Raw genomic sequence first — 13,712 nt, 5'->3', positions numbered from 1 at the left:
AAAGATAACCTTGGAAAAAAAAAAAACAGGTAAGAGGATTAAGAGTGATTTTATTTTCATCATGCTTTCCTTTGTTAGTTTGTGGGGTTTTGTGTTTTTTGAGGAAGATTAGCCCTGAGCTAACATCTGCTGTCACTCCTCCTCTCTTGCTGAGGAAGACTGGCCCTGAGCTAACATCCATGCCCATCTTCTCTACTTTACATGTGGGACACCCACCACGGCACGGTCTGCCAAGCAGTGCCATGTCCGCACCCAGGATCCAAACTGGTGAACCCTCGGCTGCTGAAGTGGAACCTGTGCCCCTGACCGCTGTGCCACCGGGCTTGGCCCCATGGGGGGTTTTTTTTGGTGAGGAAGATGGGCCCTGAGGTAGTATCTGTTGCCAATCTTCCTCTTTTTGCTTGAGGAAGATCTTTGCTGAGTTAACATCTGTGCCCATCTTCCTCGATTCTGTATGTGGGACACCACCACAGCATGACTTAACGAGTGGTGTGTAGGTCCATGCTGGGATCCGAACCCACGAACCCGGGCCCCCAAAGCAGAGAGCAGAACTTCACCACCACGCCACAGGCTTGCCCCTTTCCTTTGTTTTGAAACTTTTCACAGTGAATAGATATCAGTGCCTAGAACATGCTTGGCACATAGGAGGCCCCTCAACAGATATTTATCTGTGCTGTGGATGTAATGCTTGTAAAGGGTATCTTTAAATACCTGTTCTTTTCAGACTCCGTATAAATGTTTACATGTTTTTCAACTATGAAACTACACTGCCCCTCTGAAGATGGAGACGAGGTGTTTCTAAAATGTCGCAAGCCATAAAACAGGGAGATTCTCTCTTTCCCTTTATTCACTGTAACTCCCATACAGAGAAAGAAGGTCAATAAGGGGAAAATCTATTGTGGACAACTAGATCTCTAAGTCTGATTCTAAAACAGAGGCATAAAGGTTCCACATACAGCATTCTAAACAATTTCATCCACAGGCTCATTAAACAGTCACACAACATACATTAAAAAAAAAACAAAAAACAAAAAAAGAACCCCTCAACTTTCTGAATATTAGATTTGTTATATTTTTCTAGACTGAAAAGAAAACTCACCTGGAATCAAGAAGAAGAGAGGGAAGAAAAACACAATGCTACAAAAATCTTTAGGATTTAAGCATTACAGATGGTATATCTATAATATCAAGACAGAGTTTTGATTAGCAGTTTACCCTCTGAAACTCTATCATCTTCCTACCCCTCTATAGCGCAGTGACAATTCTTAAAATTATAGGGCTCACTACTCTAAGAGTAACTAAAAAGGTGTAAATGAAGTATGACATTCTTCTTTCTACCAGGGCCCTGAAATAAGTGGGAGGTTTTTCTCATATTGTTTTACTTTAATTAGAACAAAAGTTTTTATCTGAACATTTTGGCAAGTACCATCTTTGTAAGGAAACAAACATGGCTACACAGAAACTATCAGAAAAGGGATCCCTCAATTTTCCAGCATTATTAAATCCCTCAACCTTTACCAATATCAACATTCCATCTGAAAATCTCCTTGGAGATCTCAGCTGGCAAAAGAGAACTAGAAGACAAGTATTTCACATCTTGTACCTTCATGTGACAACTAGGAATACACTTTAAATAGTAAATGAATGCAAAAGCATAACCCATAAAAGTAGATAATAACCAACTCCTTGTTGTAAGGAAGAAACATCTATAGCGAAGTTGATATAGATTTCAGCTTTTGACAGCAAAAAGGTTATTTCCTCTACAGTCTCATTCATTCTAAAAACAAACTTTTAAGTATGGCTGCTCTCAAAACAGAACAACCAAAACATCAGAGGAAAAATTGACCAAAGTCTTCTAACCAATGTCCTTCACACATAATAAAGGCTTTTTCATTCCCCCTAAAACACAGTGTACCAATAAGCAGTGAAGTAAAACAGGTTAAGCCTGGCCCCAATACTCACTCTCAAACTGTCTCCAGACAGGAATAAGTTGTAGGGGTTGAGGATTCGCTCATAATGCCCTCTGATATGGGAACCGACAGCTTTGCCAGGAGCAAAACCCATCTTGGTGGCAATTTTGGTCCACTTTCTATCCTTGCAAACCACTGCAAATCCACCTTCTTCTGCAACTAACTGTTAAATAAAATGGCAAAAGAAATGAGACACACCTATGGGGAAATTACTTCTAAATCCATCGTGCCTAGGTATGTAACTCCAAGACCTAAACGTTCTTGGCTGTGGTAATCTTTTAAAAATACACTTTCCAAGTCAAAAGAAAATATACATGTACTATTACTTTTATGCTAGAAAATTAAAATTGCTTTCGGCAGCAAAAACATTTTTCTACTCCCCAAAAGCTACTTCTGAGTTCCCCAAAGCAGTCAAGATTTTCTGGAAGGAAGAACTAGATTAACAATTAAATCTCTAATAAAGAAAGCATCCTAGTACTTAGTCCAACCCAATGATCCTTAAAAATCTCCATGAGATAAGGAGTAGGCGGGATGGTGGTATGTTTGGTGGAAAGTATGCAGGCTTCAGATTGAAGTGAACCTTAAGTTAAGGTACTGAATTATGACACAGTCTTTTCAGCTTGGTCAATTTTCTCCCTGAGCCTCAACTGTCTTATCTGTAATAAAATAGAAAGGAGTATCTTACAAGACTACAAGACTTACAAGACTGAACATAAAATTTCTTTTCACATATTTCAAACACTAAGTTTCTTCATAAGGCAAAGAAGATCAAATTCATGCTATCAGAAAGATTATTAAATGAGAGAGATGGGCATTAGCCTTTACCTTATTAAGTTGAAATAAGTCCAAGATCTTCCTCTCCACATGTGGAATTTTCAGAGTACTACCCTGTAACTCCCAGTACTTTGCAATCTGGTCCAAGAAATTCAATTTTACACGAGTCTGAGCCTAAATGACAAAGAATTGAGTTTTAATCTTACCTAGCTTATTTTAAAGTTCTTGCCTATTACCTGTGCATGTGGTATTTTCATTCTGAGAATAATTTAAGTGCAATGCCACTTCCCAATTCAAGAGAGAAGCTGCCCAAAACATACAAAATAAAGCTGGTCAAATAATTATACGTTAACGCAACAAAAACTTAATTTAGCCAATACCACGTGCCAAGCTAGGAGTTAAACACTCAGTAAGCCTCCCATAACATAAGCAGGAACTCTGAAAGATGCTTCATTTAAGAAGTACTATAAGCAGAATTTTGTGTTATTCGTTAAAACTATCTGACAAGCAAGCTTCTGGACACCTCCCTTGGTCTTTTTACAATTAGGGTATTTTATTATTTTTTTGTGAGTGTGAGGAAGACTGTCCCTGAGCTAACATCTCTGCCAATTTTCCTCTATTCTGTATGTGGCATGCCGCCACAGCACAGCTTGATGAGTGGTGTGTAGGTCTGCACCCGAGATCTGAACTGGCAAACCCCAGGCTGTCCAAGAAGAGTACACAAACTTAACCGCTACGCCGCGGGGCCAGTCTCTACAATTTGGATATTTTAAAGGCCTGTCTGTGCTCCCCAAGTACCAATTTCCTTATTTGCTGAATCACAAATCTAAAAACAGGTTTACAATAGTGATTCTATATCAATTTTCTTAAGTCCTGATAGCATAAAGATAACAGGAAATCAGGGAAACTTTCTAAAGGGTATTCCTTTAACAGATTATTTCTATCATCTACAAGTCATTTAAAAATTTTTGTCATTTTTCTCTCCCCTCCTTGTAAAATATAAGTCAGATGGTTTTAGAAGTTTTATCTTGCACAAGACCAAAACTGAGATCAATGTCCAGATGTTCCCAACCACATTCTAAGACCTCAAAATTAGTACCCATCTCCTATCTTTCAAGCTTAACTCAAAAATACATTGAAATACTTGAAAATACAGACACTAAATGCTACTACCACCAATGACAACAGAATTCCAGTGAATATATGTTCCATTTAAGTTGAAAATATTTGGTTTAGTATAGAAAAACAAAATATGGTTCAACACGAAAATCAGAATAGCAAAACATTAATGTAAACAACCTACCTCTATGTTACCAATAACCAAGCCTTATTCACCTTATGCTTTAGGATTTCAGTAAAGACTGAAGAAACACTACCTCTTTTCTACAGAATCCTCTGTATTCCTCACTCCTCCTCGGGAAATTAAAGTACCTTATTAAATCTAAGTGAAGTTATATATTTGGAAGAAAAGTAAAGCTGGAGAATCTTTTCGATTGGATGGTTCTCAAAGTACATCCCTTTCAAGACCTAAATTCTAGTGACTGCCACCTAAATTTCATAAGGATTTAAATGAATTAACTGGCCAAAAACGATTGGCAAAATTAAGAGTTTTTACTGAAATTTGGTTTCCTGCAAAGGCCTTATTGCCATTTGTTTTACCTTGATTATCAATTACTGGCAATATTTTAGCTTCACTAAAACCACTAGATTTGTGACAGAACCTCTTCAAAGAAGGTTCCTCCAGAATACAGGCAACCAGAATAGTAGTTAAGACATTACCTCCAATTCATTCAGCCTCTGGATACGTGGAGTAAAATGAAGTTTGTCAACATCACATGCAAATGGTGGCTGCCAATCCTAGTGGAGAAGCAAAAGCTTTTATTAGAAGAATTTAATAATCCCAACATTTAAAAAATTGTTTTATGATGAAAACTCCAGTTAAGTAAAGTGTGTATCATCTCTAACCACTCAAACAAAACAGAACATAGGGTAATAGTTTCTCAACCTTTACTCTACCAGAACAGCAGAATGTGTATAACCACCCTTACCCAAATAAATGATATATCCTGCAGACACCCCTAACTCACATCCTTCCAATCGAGCACTGTCACTGAGCCTCAACCTCTACTGTAAAATCAATGACCTGGGCAAAAAAGACTTTGATTCCTCTATTCCATAGAAATACCCCTCTTTTTACACAATAGCTATATGTAATAATGTCAAGTTATCTGCAAACTATGTTTACACACGTAACCTTCTAGTTACATTAACTTTTACTATAAAATTGAGGATAAGTTCTTCTGTGGAGGGAAAAGAAAAAAACTGACAACCAAAACCAATTTTAAAAATCATCCTTGGGGGGGCTGGCCCCGTGGCCGAGTGGTTAAGTTCGCGCGCTCCGCTGCAGGCGGCCCAGTGTTTCCTCGGTTCGAATCCTGGGCGCGGACATGGCACTGCTCGTCAGACCACGCTGAGGCAGCGTCCCACATGCCACAACTAGAGGAACCCACAACGAAGAATACACAACTATGTACCGGGGGGCTTTGGGGAGAAAAAGGAAAAAATAAAAAAATCTTAAAAAAAAAAAAAAAAAAAATCATCCTTGGGGCTGGACCCATGGCTGGGTGGTTTAGTTCATGCACTCCGCATCGGTGGCCCAGGGTTTCACCAGTTCAGATCCTGGCCACAGACATGGCACCGCTCATCAGGCCATGCTGTGGTGGCATCCCACATAGCACAACCAGAGGCACCCACAACTAGAATATACAACTGTGTACTGCGAGCATTTGGGAAGAAGGAGGGAAAAAAAAAAAAGATTCGCATCTGACCTAACAACTGTTGCCAATCAAAAAAAGACCATCATCCTTGGAGTGACATCAGCATAATGGTGGAGTAAGCTCTTGCCTTAGATTCCCTCCCCAAGACATAACGAAAAGGACATTCATAAACCAACAGAGGACATTTGCACAACACAACAGACATCGGAGAGACCCACGCACCCATACGTCTGAAGGTGGAGGTGCTGGACCCCTGGCAGGAAGTGGAAGGAGATAAGGGCATCTCCTGTCCCACCTCAATGGCAGCAATCCAGAGTGTGGACTGTGCACAGCTCTGAAAAAAGAGGCAGGAGGGGTGGCTCTCCACAGCAACACCCACCCTCTCCAAGTTCCCTCACAATCCATGGGAAAGCTTCACACAGAGGAGACTAAGCTATTGGGGGGTGTCTTCATGAAGCCAGCACCCTAAGAGAGCAGATAGGGAGGGCAGAGTGAGACACCCCCGGGATCATGCAGGTGAAAGAAGGCACCCCGCCCCCCACCCGGCACCCCAGCTCAGCCAGAGCACCTGCACACAGGTTAGAAAAGCAGCAGCTGTGACCAAGTGAACCGGTAATCGCAGACAGGCCCTGTCAGCATAGATTCCAAAGGACAGGCACAGACGCCAGGGATCACTATGGGCTCAGAATACACAGTTTCTGACACCTCCCCCCAGTGGTGGCAGGTGGAAGTTGTGACCAGATACTATCACTGTGAAGGCACAAACCCATGGCACCAAACAGTACAAAGAAATACATTAACACTCCAGACCAGAAGGAAAATGACAAGCACCCAGAAATCAACCCTGAAGGCACAGATATTTACAATCTAAATGACAGAGAATTCAAAATAGCTATCATAAAAAGACTCAATGAGTTACAAGAAAATACAGATAGACACTTCGAGGAAATCAGGAACAATATTAATAAACAAGGGAATTCCTTACAAAACAGACTGAAACTGTAAAGAAAAACCAATGAGAAATGTTGAAGATAAAAAACACTATGGATGAGATAAGGAAAAATCTAGACCCCCTGAATAATAGAACTGATATTATAGAGGACAGAATTAGCAGTCCGGAGGAAGAAATATAAAAATGCTTCAGATAGAGGAGGAGAGAAATGAAGAAATTCAGGAAATATCCAACTCAATTAAGAAATGCAACATAAGGATAACACGCATTTCAGAGGGAGAATGGAGCCAAAAACTTGTTCAAAAAAATAGTAGCTGAAAACTTCCCAAACCTAGGGAGCAAACTGGAAATACACATAAAGAAGCTAATAAAACTCCTAATTATGTCAATGTAAAAAGACCTTCTCCAAGGCTTATAGTAGTAAAGCTAGCAAAAGTCAATGACAAAGTAAAAATATTAAGGGCAGCAAGACAGAAGAAAATAACTTACAAAGGAACCCCTATCAGGCTTTCAGTGGATTTCTCAGCATAAACCATACAGGCTAGGAGAGAGCGTAATGATATATTAAAAATCCTGAAAGACAAAAACTTTCAGCCAAGAATACTCTATCCAGCAAAAGTATCCTTCAAATATGATGGAGAAATAAAAACTTTCCTAGATAAATAACAGCTAAGGGAGTTCATTGCCACAAGACCCCTCCACTACAAGAAATGCCCAAGAAAGTCCTCATACCTGAAAAGAAATGGTGGGTAGGGAGGGGTGTTTACAAAGCCTTGAGCAAGGAGATAAATGGGCAGGGAAAATCAGAAAATTCCAGCTCTCTATCAGAACAGGCTAGCAAACAATTATAACAATAAAGATAAAGGGAAGGAGAACATAAAAAAAAAATAAATCTCACCATTTTAACCACAAACTCACAACACAAGATGGACTAACTTATGACAACAACAACTTAAAGGGGAAGAGGCATGAAATGGAACCAGCTTAGTCTAAGGAAATAAGAGGATATCAGAAAATGGACTATCTCATCTACAAGATTTTTTATACAAACCTCAGGGTAACCACTAAAATAATCAAAACAGAGACACAAATGATTAAATAAGAGAAAAGTGAGAAAACCATCACAGAGAACTACCAAACTGAATTGACAGTCCAAAATACATGGGACAAAAAACAAGGGAAATGCAGAACCACAGGAAAACGAGTGACAAAATGATAGCATTAAACCCTCATATATCAATAATCACTCTAAATGTAAATGGACTGAATTCTCCAAAGAAATAACACACAGTGGCGGGATGGATTAAAGAACAAGACCCAAGAATATGCTGCCTTCTGGAAACAAGACACATCTCAGCTCTAAAGATAAACACAGGCTTAGAGGGAAGGGATGGAAAAGGATACTCCAAGTTAACAGCAAACAAAAGAAAGCAGGTGTTGTCATACTTATATCAGACAAAGTAGACTTCAAGATAAAACAGGAAATGAGAGACAAAGAGGGGCAGTATATAATGATAAAAAAGGGATTCTCCATCAAGAAGACATAATACTTATAAACATATATGCACCCAACACAGGAGCACCAGAGTACATAAAGCAACTATTAATAAATCTAAAAGGAGATAACAAGATAACAGACAATAACAGTAGGGGACCTTAACACCCCACTTACATCAATGGATAGATCATCCAGACAGAAAGTCAACAGGGAAACAGTGGAATTAAATGAAAAACTAGACCAGATGGGCTTAATAGACATATATAGAACACTCCATCCAAAAACAGAATAAACATTCTTCTCAAGTGCGCATGGAACATTCTCAACAATAGACAATATTCTGGGGAAAAAGGCAGGCCTCAGTAAGTGTAAGAAGACTGAAATCATATCAAGCATCTTTTCCAACGATAATGCTATGAAACTAGAAATCAACTACAAGTAAAAAGCTAGAAAAGTGACAAATATGTGGAGAATAAACAAGATGCTATTGACCCACTAATGGATCATTTAAGAAATTAAAGGAGAAATCAAAAACTATCTGGAGCCAAATGAAAATATGCCACCAATTCATATGGGATGAAGCTAAAGCAGGCCTAAGAGGGAAATTCATAGCAATACAGGCCCACCTTAACAAACAAAAAAAATCTCAAATAAGTAATCTTAAACTACACCTAACAGAATTAGAAAAAGAAGAAAAAACAAAGCCCAAAATCAGCAGAGAGAGGGAAATAATAAAAATTGGAGCAAAAATAAATGAAATTTAAACCAAGACAGTAGAAAGTCTCAATGAAACTAAGAGCTGGTTCTTTGAGAAGATAAACGAAATTGAGAAAACTGTAGCCAGACTAAGGAAAATAAAAGAGAAAGCTCAGATAAATAAAATGAGAAACAAAAGAGGAGAAATTACAATGGATACCAAAGAAATACAAAGGATTATAAGAGAATACTATGAAACACTATATGCCAACAAATTGGACAAGCTAGAAGAAACATAAATTTTTAGACTCATATAACCTCCCAAAACTGAACCAAGAAGAAATAGAGAATCTGAATAGACCAATCACAAGTAAAAAGATTGAAACAGTAATCAAAAACCTCCCCCAAAATAAAAGTACAGGACAAGATGGCTTCTCTGAAGAATTCTACCCAACATTCAAAGAAGATTTAATACCTATCCTTCTCAAACTATTCTCCAAAAATGGATGAAGATGGAACACTTCCTAACACATTCTAGGAGGCCAACATCACCCTGATCCCAAAGCCAGACAAGGACAACACAAAGAAGGAAAATTACAGGCCAATACTGCTGATGAACATAGATGCAAAAATCTTCAACAAAATTTTTTTTTTTTTTGAGGAAGATTAGCCCTGAGCTAACATCTGTTGCCAACCCTCCTCTTTTTGCTGAGGAAGACTGGCCCTGAGCTAACATGCATGCCCATCTTCCTCTACTTTATATGTGGGATGCCTACCATAGCATGGCTGACAAGCAGTGCCATGTCCACACCTGGGATCTGAACCTGTGAACCCCAGCCACCAAAGCAGAACGTGCAAACTTAACTGTTGCACCACTGGGCCAGCCCCCAAAATACTGGCAAGCCAAATACAACAATACATCAAAAAGATCATACACCATGATCAAGTGGGATTTATACCAGGGATACAGAGAGAGTCCAACATCTGCAAATCAATCAATGTGATACACCAGATGAACAAAATGAGGAAAAAAATCACATGATCATCTCAATAGATGCAGAGAAACCATTTGACAAGATCCAACATCCATTTACGATAAAAAAAAAAACTCTCAATAAAATGGGTACAGAAGGAAAGTAACTCAACATAACAAAGGCCATATATGAGAAACCCACAGCCAACATCATATTCAATGGCGAAAAACTGAAAGCCATCCCTCTCAAAACAGGCACAAGACAAGGGTGCCTGCCCACTCTCACAACTCTTATTCAAGACTACTAGACATTTTGGCCAGAGGAATTACGCAAGACAAAGAAATAAAAGATATCCACACTGGAAAGAAAGAAGTAAAACTCTGTTTGTAGATGACATGATTCTATATATAGAAAACCCTAAAGAAACCACCAGAAGCTATTAGAAATAATCAACAACTACACCAAAGTTGTAGGGTACAAATAACTTACAAAAATGAGTTGCATGCCTATACACTAATAACAAGCTAGCAAAAAGTCAAGAATACAATCCCACTTACAATCTCAACAAAAAGTATAAAATATCTAGGAATAAATTTAACCGAGGAGGGAAAAGACCACTAAAAAGTATAAGAGATAACTGAAATAAATCAAAGAAGACATAAAGAAATAGAAAGATATTCCATGCTCATGGATTGGAAGAATAAACAGTTAAAATGTTCCTATTACCTAAAGCAATCTACAGATTCAATGCAATCCCAATCAGAATTCCAATGACATTCTTCATGGAAATAGAACAAAGAACTCTAAAATTTACATGGACAACAAAGATCCTGAATAGCCAAAGCAATCCGGAGAAAAAAGAACAAAGCTGGAAACATCACAATCCCTGGCTTCAAAATATACTACTACAAATCTACAGTAATCAAAACAGCGTGGTATAAGTCCTCAACCCATAAAACTTCTAAAAGAAAATATAGGTAGTACACTCTTTGACACCGAACTTTAAAGGATCCTTTTGAATACCATGTCTTCTCAGACAAGGGAAACAAAAAAAAAAGTAAACAAGTGGGACTTCATCAGACTAAGGAGCTTCTGTAAGGCAAAGGAAACCATGAACAAAATGAAATGAGAAGCCACCGACTGGGAGAAAATGTTTCCAAATCACATACCCGACAAGAGGGATTAACAAAGGAATTTCCTTTGTTAATCTCCATAATATATAAAGAACTCACACAACTTAACAAAAAACAAACAGCCCGATCAAAACATGAGTGGAGGATATGAACAGACATTTTTCCAAAGAAGATATACAGATGGCCAATAAGCGCATGAAAAGATGTTCAACATCACTAATTATCAAGGAAATGAAAATCAAAACTACACTACGATACCACCTACACCTATTACAATGGCTATAATCACTAAGACTAAAAATAACAAATGCTGGAGAGGACGTGGAGAAAAGGGAAGGCTCATATACTGCTGGTGGGAATGCAATCTGGTGCAGCCACTACGGAAAACAGAATGGAGATTCCTCAAAAAAATACTAATACCATATGATCCAGCTATCCCACCACTGGGTATCTACCCAAACAACTTGAAATCAACAATCCAAAGTGACCTATGTACCCCTATGTTCACTGCAGCACTATTCATAATAGACAAGACATGGAAGCAATCCAAGTGCCCATCAAACGATGATTGGATAAAGAAGATGTGGTATATATATACAATGGAATACTACTCAGCCATTAAAAAAAAAAGACAAAATCATCCCATTTGCAACAACATGGATGGACCTTGAGGGTATTATGCTAAGTGAAATAAGCCAGACTGAGAAAGACAAACACATGACTTCACTCATATGTGGAAGATAAACAAGTACATGGACAAAGAGAACAGTTCAGTGGTTACCAGGAGAAAGGGGGTGAGGGGTGAGCACAGGGGGTGAAGGGAGCACTTATATGGCAGACAAGAAATAACGTACAAGTGAAATTTCACAATGATATAAACTATTATGAACTCAATTGAAAATAAATAAAAAGAAAGAAAAAATATTCAAGCAAATATTTCATCAATTATTTGTTATTTTGGAGCAATCACAAAATTAAAGAAAAAAAAGAATCAAAGTAGACCATTAGCTTTTGCCATACACAATAATTAACTCAAAATGGACTAAAAACTTGAAGGTAAGACCTGAAAGCGTAAAACTTCTAGAAGAAAATATAGGCATTAGACTCTTTGACATCAGTCTTAGCAGCATCTTCTCAAATACCATATCTATTCAGGCAAGGGAAACAAAAGAAAAGATAAACAAATGGGACTACATCAGACTTAAAAGCTTCTGGCAAGGCAAAGGAAACCATCAACAAAACGAAAAGACAACCCATCAAGTGGGAGAAAATATTTGCAAATCATATATCCAACAAGGGGTTAATTTCCAAAATATATAAAGAACTCATACAACTCAACAACAAAAAAACAAATCACCTGATCAAAAAATGGGCAGAGGACACAAACAGACATTTTCCCAAGGAAGATATACAGATGGCTAACAAGCACATGAAAAGATATTCAACATCACTAACTGTTAGGGAAATACAAATAAAAACTACAATGAGATATCACCTCACACCCATCAGAATGGCTATAATTAACAAGACAAGAAATAACAAGTGCTGGAGAGGATGTGGAGAACAGGGAACTTTCATACACTGCTAGTGGGAATACAAACTGGTGCAGATTGCATATAAAAATAAGTTTGCATACCAACAGTATGGTGATTTCTCAAAAAATTAAAAATAGAAATACCATATGATCCAGCTATCCCACTACTGGGTATTTATCCAAAGAAATCGAAATTAACAATATAAAGAGACTTATTCACCCCTATGTTCATTGCAGCATTATTCACAATAGCCAAGACATGGAAGCAACCCCAGTGCCCATCAAATGAAGAATGAAAGAAGATGTGGTATACACATACAATGGAATACTACTCAGCCATAAAAAAAGGACAGTCATCCCATTTGCAATAACATGGATGGACCTGGAGGATATTATGTTAGGTGAAATAAGTCAGACAGAGAAAGACAAACACATGATTTCACTTATATGTGCACGATAAGCACATGGATAAAGAGAACAGATTAGTGGTTACCAGAAGGGAAGAGGGTGGAGGGGTGGGTGAATGGGGTAAGGGGCACATATGTAAGGTGATGGATAAAAACTAGACTATTGGTGAGCACAATGCAGTCTATACAAAACTGATATATAATGTACACGTGAAATTACACAATGTTATAGACCAATATGACCTCACTAAAATAAAAAAATTAAGGAAAAAAGAGAAAAATATACAGAAGCTTATTGGGGGAGGGGGACACGCAGAAAAATCCCAAGAGGATTTTCACTTTCACACACACAAAAAAAAGTGAAAAGTATTCAGCATGTGTTTTGCAGGGAGTATTAGAAGCAGTATGCAGCGAGAGTGGAGCCACCAAGCTCCTTCTCCAGGAACCATACTCAGAATCTCAGCATCCAGCCACCATAGCTCTGAGCTGTGTCTGTGAGCATCTGTGCTTCATCTCAATTTATTCTCTGCATCCGTTAGCAAGAAAGTAACTGCTTCTTTGCTTTACACCACTTCAACCTACAAAAAGGTTTCAGAGGAACGCATGCTCTACTTTCAGATAGCAGGGTGAACGTATACAGGTTCTTAGAATTGCTCAAGAGGACACAGACAAGAAAAGTATGTATGAATTGTTACCCTAAAAGTGGACAAAACTGGAAACAAATGTCCAGAATAAGGGGATAGTAAAGGTATAAAAATTACGCTGTGTTAATGGGTGCACAGTTACAGTTTGGAATAATGAGACAGTTCTAGAAATAGGTAGTGATTGATGACGACTGTACAACACTGTGAGAGTACTGAACGTCACTGAATTGCACCCTTAAAATGGTTACAATGGTAAATTTTGTATTATGTACATTTTAATATTTTAACAAAATAAAAAGAACAGAAAGGGGCTGGCCCAGTAGCACAGTGGTTAAGTTTGCATGTTCCATTTC

The 13,712-nt window shown here is 38.2% G+C and overlaps 1 protein-coding gene across 1 annotated transcript in view; it reads right to left on the bottom strand.

Moving 5' to 3' along the window:
* Positions 1–13,712, bottom strand: part of KDM5B (lysine demethylase 5B) — a 77,305-nt gene that overhangs the window by 41,943 nt on the left and 21,650 nt on the right. The window contains 3 exon segments of the mRNA XM_044762995.2: positions 1,963–2,133; positions 2,796–2,918; positions 4,524–4,601. Of these exon segments, the coding sequence (XP_044618930.2) occupies positions 1,963–2,133; positions 2,796–2,918; positions 4,524–4,601 (372 nt within the window).

Source organism: Equus asinus, chromosome 30, assembly GCF_041296235.1.
Source record: "Equus asinus isolate D_3611 breed Donkey chromosome 30, EquAss-T2T_v2, whole genome shotgun sequence".
Taxonomy (NCBI): domain Eukaryota; kingdom Metazoa; phylum Chordata; class Mammalia; order Perissodactyla; family Equidae; genus Equus; species Equus asinus.
This window is presented reverse-complemented; position numbering and strand designations above follow the sequence as displayed.